The sequence below is a fragment of the Nicotiana tomentosiformis genome, chromosome 12, assembly GCF_000390325.3.
Source record: "Nicotiana tomentosiformis chromosome 12, ASM39032v3, whole genome shotgun sequence".
NCBI classification, from domain to species: Eukaryota; Viridiplantae; Streptophyta; class Magnoliopsida; order Solanales; family Solanaceae; genus Nicotiana; species Nicotiana tomentosiformis.
Genome location: NC_090823.1, coordinates 72361926 through 72367549, shown reverse-complemented (window position 1 = coordinate 72367549; position 5624 = coordinate 72361926). Strand labels below are relative to the sequence as shown.

General features: G+C 42.9%; 1 protein-coding gene across 1 annotated transcript; it reads left to right on the top strand.

Annotated features, from left to right (window-relative positions):
* The first annotated feature begins 912 nt into the window (after positions 1-912).
* Positions 913-5420, top strand: LOC138902856 (uncharacterized). The gene is made up of 7 exons (XM_070190757.1): positions 913-1213; positions 1883-2274; positions 2695-2887; positions 2981-3212; positions 3391-3910; positions 4140-4685; positions 4968-5420. Exons 1-7 carry the CDS (start codon positions 913-915, stop codon positions 5418-5420), a joined length of 2637 nt encoding a protein of 878 aa, XP_070046858.1.
* The last annotated feature ends 204 nt before the right edge of the window (positions 5421-5624 follow it).

The following is a 5624-nucleotide window of genomic DNA, read 5'->3' as shown; positions in this document are numbered from 1 at the left end:
TTTAAGTATCATGAAAGACAATGCTACCATGGCAGAAAATGTTGAAACTTCAGATGGTAGAAGTACTCCGGGGCAGAACAAGCTGGTCTTACGTTTTGGAGCAGAAAATTCTGGAACTAAAGGGAGAGCTTGAGCAGGTCCAAAATCTGGAAAATCTCTCCCTCACTCTCCCCGACATCAACCAACAAAACCCGACTACCCAAAACCAAACACACCCACAAAACCCACAAAAGCAAAATCTACCACCAAATCCTCTCGCACCACACCAATATCATAATCCCGCACCACCACAGAACTTTAACCCACCACTAGTGCCAATCCCTCAACAACACAACCATTATCCAACTCAATACCCGCAAACCACTACTTATCACACCCCTCAATATGCACCGCAACCCAGTCTTGATCACCAAAACTCGACCAACGACCATCCATATACCCATGTTTCAGGAACTCATCAAAGCAACCCGATATATGTGGAAACCTTACCCCATATCCCACATCAAACCCTATAAGTACCCGAATCGACTGAAAAGGACCTTCTTGTTAGAAATATGGCAGAGGACGACAAGAAGCTTACAGGGAGAGTCTAGAGTGTTGAAGGTGGTTAAGGCGTTGAAGGTCTAAACTATGAGAACCTATGTATTCAGCTGGATGTGGAACTGTCGGAGGGTTACAAACCTCCCAAGTTTGAAATGTTCGATGGTACAAGTGATCCGAAGGTGCATCTAAGAACATACTGCCACAAGCTTGTAGGGGTGGGCAATAATGAACAAATCCTCATGAAACTTTTCATGCGAAACCTTACAGGAGATGCTTTGTCTTGGTATATCAGTCAAAACCCAAAGAAGTAGGTTAGTTGGGTGAGTATGGCATCAGATTTCATGGATAGATTCAGGATCAACACGAAAAATGCGCCAGACTTTTTCTATATTTAAAAACTCAAAGAAGTCGACAGAAACCTTCCGCGAGTATACTACTCGTTGGATATCAGAGGCCGCAAAGGTAAGGCCAGCACTTGAAGAAGAACAAATGAACAAGTTCTTTGTCAGAGCTCAAGACTCGCAGTATTACGGAAGGTTGATGGTCATTGAAAATCACAAGTTCACCGACATCATCAAGCTAGGAGAAAGAATAGAAGAAGGAATTAAGAATGGAATTGTAACCAATTTCGAGGCACTGCAGGCTATGAATAAGGCTTTGCAATCAGGAGGTATTTTAAAGAAGAAGGAAGTGGGTGCCGTGATGGTAGTCTAGGGTCCCAAGTCTCCCCTCAAATACCAAACACCTCCACCCATATATCAACCTTCACCCCCAATATACCAATACCCTTCCATCGCATACCATACCTACAACACTCAACCTGCATATTACCATTCACCTCCACCATCCCACACAAAGCCACGCCCAAATTTTGACCGCGGAACTCCTAGACAATACACCCCAATTACTGAATCCATAGAACAACTATATGAGAGATTAAAGGACTTTGGTTATGTCACCTTTATTCCTGTCGTCGTTGTGGAAAATCCTTCCCAATGGATCAACCCCAACAAGACATGTGCTTGTCATTCAGGCACGAAGGGTCATACTATTAAGGAATGCCGCACATTGAGAGACGAGATTCAGATGTTGAACGACACTAAGATTATACAAGCAAAGTAAGTTGCACCAAATGTTCGCAATAACCCTCTCCCTGATCACAGAGGTGAGGGAGTGAATGTGATAGAAACTGACAAGAAATGGAATCAGGAAGGGTCCGTCGGGCTCATTTGAGAGGGAGACGCCCATAAAACATCTCCGGTCACCCTCATGCCAGTTGTGGTACAAACCCAGGCACCATTTGAAGTTGAGGTAACTACACCCTTCACTGTGATGGTAGCTCCCACACCAGCTTACAAGTCGGATGCCATCCCATGGGATTATGTTGCAGAAGTAAGAAGAAAGGGAAAAGCCAAAGTAGAAGAAATAGGTGCCGCGCAAGGTATGACAAGAACCGACAGAGTTTACACACCTGAGAATCTGGGTGGAACAAGCAAGGAAGCTGCACCTAAGCCGCCTGTTATCGAGACTAGGACCGACGATCTTTGGATGAAGATACGAGCAAGGGAGTACTCTCTTATTGACCACTTGAACAAAACTCCTGCTCAAATATCCATCTTATCACTGTTGCAAAACTCAGACGCGCACATGAATGCTCTGATGAAGGTGTTAAGTGAAGCTTATGTACCCGCCAGCATCACTAGTAGAGAGATGGCTAACATGGTCGGACAGGTATTGGAGAGCCACAAAATCACTTTCCATGAAGATGAATTACCACCAGAAGTATTGAGTCACAACAGGGCGTTGCATATCACAACGTAATTCGAGGATAAGTTCACCGCCAGGGTCTTGATAGATGGAGGTTCGAGTCTGAACAAATGCCCACTGACCACACTAACGAGATTGGGTAAAGGCCTGCACGAGATATGAATGGGAAGCATGAATTTGAAGGCGTTCGATGGATATCAGAGAGCCACTATCGGAGAGATCAACTTTGATCTACAGATGGTTCCAACTTGGTTTGATGTTGAGTTCCAAGTGCTAGATATATCTGCAACTTACAATCTATTGCTAGGACGGCCATGGATACATGCAGCCGGGGAAGTGGCTTCAACTCTGCACTAGGCTGTGAAGTTTGAGTGGAATCATCAGGAGGTGATCATTCATGGATATGGAAGCAACCCCATCTACACCAATCAGACTGTTCTAGTCATCGAGAACAGGAGGAAATTGGGCGGAGAAACATATCACCGCATTAAAAGGGTGAACGCATTTGAAAAGGATCGATGGTGGAGCAAGAAGATAGAAAGCATATTGTTGTGGACGGGATATGAACCAGGCAAGGGTAAAAAGCTTCAGGGGATCACCAAACCTGTACAACCACAGTATTATGGCACGATCTTTTGACTCGTGTATGAATACACATTGGAACAACCAGTACCACCTCTGCACCAGACATTGCATCAGGCTGACATGATGTGGGGATCAGAGGAAGATGAGGTTTTGGCTGGCATGAGGAAGTTGTTTCTAGATGAAGAAGACATGGACTGCGGTGCAATTATTGAGGAGGGGGAGGAGGAGGAGGAAGACCTTAACATTCAAACCATGGAAGAAGGAGTTGTTCTCAAGAACTGGACCGCTGCACCATCCCGGGCTCGCCGAGTTCGTGGGTAGCCTGAGAATTAGCATGAATTACTTTCAAATAGTTTTGAGCATTTAAGACATTTTCAGTATTTTGTTTTGAAATAATTACTCGAGCCATCGAGTCGTACTTGTTGATATTTTTAAAGTTTTATTAATGCATTACTGCTTTTCATATTTATTAATATTCTTCTACATTCTCTTCAGCATAATTATTACATATCCTGATGAACCCACGACTCTGACATGTAACGAGACAACGCAACATAAAGACAGTGATTCAGAGGATCTGGAAGATGATATAATACCTAAGGAAATCGTCAGAGAAGTAGAGAACTTTGAAAACAAACCGAAGTCTAATTTGGAGGAAACTGAGGCCGTTAACTTAGGGGATTCCAAAACGGTCAAGGAAATGTGTGTGAGCATTCATCTATCACCGTCAGAAAAAGAAGAGTATATCCGATTCCTAAAGGAGTATGAGGATATCCTTGCATGGTCTTACGACGATATGACTGGTTTGAGCGTATCCATAGTAGCTCACAAACTACCCATCAATCCCATGTGTCCCCCAGTAAAGCAGAAGCTCAGAAAGTTGAAGCCAAATATGAGTTTGAAGATAAAAGAGGAGGTCACCAAGGAAATCAAAGCCAAGGTTCTCCAAGTGGTCAAATACCCGACCTGGTTAGCCAACATTATGGCAGTTCCGAAGAAAGATGTGAAAGTTAGAGTATGTGTCCATTACCGTGATTTGAACAGAGCAAGTCCTAAGGATGATTTCCCGCTGCCCAATATACACATACTAATTGACAACTACGCTAAGAATGAACTTAAATCCTTTGTGGATTGCTTCACGGGATACCATCAAATTTGGATGGATGAAGAGGACACCGAAAAGACAACCTTTTATCACACCATGGGGAATATATTATTATAAAATGATGTTGTTTTGTTTATAGAATGCTAGGGCCACCTACATGAGGGACATGAAGACTATCTTCCATGACATGATACACAAAGAAATAGAGGTGTACGTGGATGATGTTATCATCAAATCTAAAAGGAGTTCAGATCACATAGCAGACCTGAAGAAATTTTTCGATCGGCTTCGAAAATACAATTTGAAGTTGAATCCTGCAAAATATGCCTTGGGGGTCCCTGCTGGAAAGGTGTTAGGTTTCATTGTCAGTCGCCGGGGTATTGAATTAGAACCGTCGAAGATCAAAGCTATCCAGGACTTGTCGCCTCCAAAGAATAACAAAGATGTGATGAGTTTTCTAAGGCGCCTCAATTATATCAGTCATTTTATAGCACAATCAACGGTGATATGTGAGCCAATCTACATAATGCTGAGGAAAGATGCTGGAACAAGCCGGATTGAAGAATTCGAGAAAGCCTTTGACAAAATCAAAGAATATTTATCCAAACCGCCCGTGTTGGTCCCACCAGAACCAGGAAGACCTCTGCTTCTTTATTTGTATGTGTTGTATGGGGCTTTTGGTTGCGTTCTAGGACAACATGATGAAATGGGAAGGAAGGAGCATGCGATATATTATTTGAGCAAGAAGTTCACGCCTTACGAAGCCCGATACTCTTTGTTGGAACGCACTTGTTGTGCTTTGACATGGATAGCCCAGAAGTTGAGATATTATTTATGTGCATACACTACACATCTCATATCAAGGATGGGTATGCTAAAATACTTCTTTCAGAAACCCATGCCTACGGGTAAGTTAGCAAAGTGGAAGATATTGCTGAGTGAGTTCGACATTGTCTATGTAACTTAGAAGACAGTCAAAGGGCAAGCATTGGCGGATCACTTGGCAGAAAATCCCGTAGACGGAGAATATGAACCATTGAAAACGTATTTTCCCGACGAGGAGGTGTCGTTTGTTGGAGAAGATATCACCGAGGCGTACGATAGTTGGAGGATATTCTTCGACGGAGCAGCAAACTTTAAAGAAGTGGGGTATCGAATTTGTCTTAGCATCAAAAACCGGTCAACACTATTCAGGTATTCGTGCACTAACAATATGGCAAAATATGAGTCTTGCATCTTGGGACTTAGGTTGGCCATTGACATGAACGTTCAGGAGTTGATGGTAATCGAAAATTCAGATCTATTGGTGCACCAAAATATTGCCATACTTGCACTGTGTACAAGAGTTGATCAAGAAGTTCACAAAGATAAAGTTCAACACATGTTCCAAGGATTCAGAATGAGTTTACAGATGCATTAGCCACTTTGTCTACCATGATACAACACCTACACAAGAATTTCATCGAACCTATCCCAATAGGAATTTATAAGCAGCCAGCTTATTATGCACATGTTGAAGAAGAGATTGACGAAAATCCGTGGTTCCACGACATCAAGGAATACTTAGAAAAGGGAGAATATCCAGAGCATGCAACGCACACTCAGAAGCACACGCTTCGAAGAT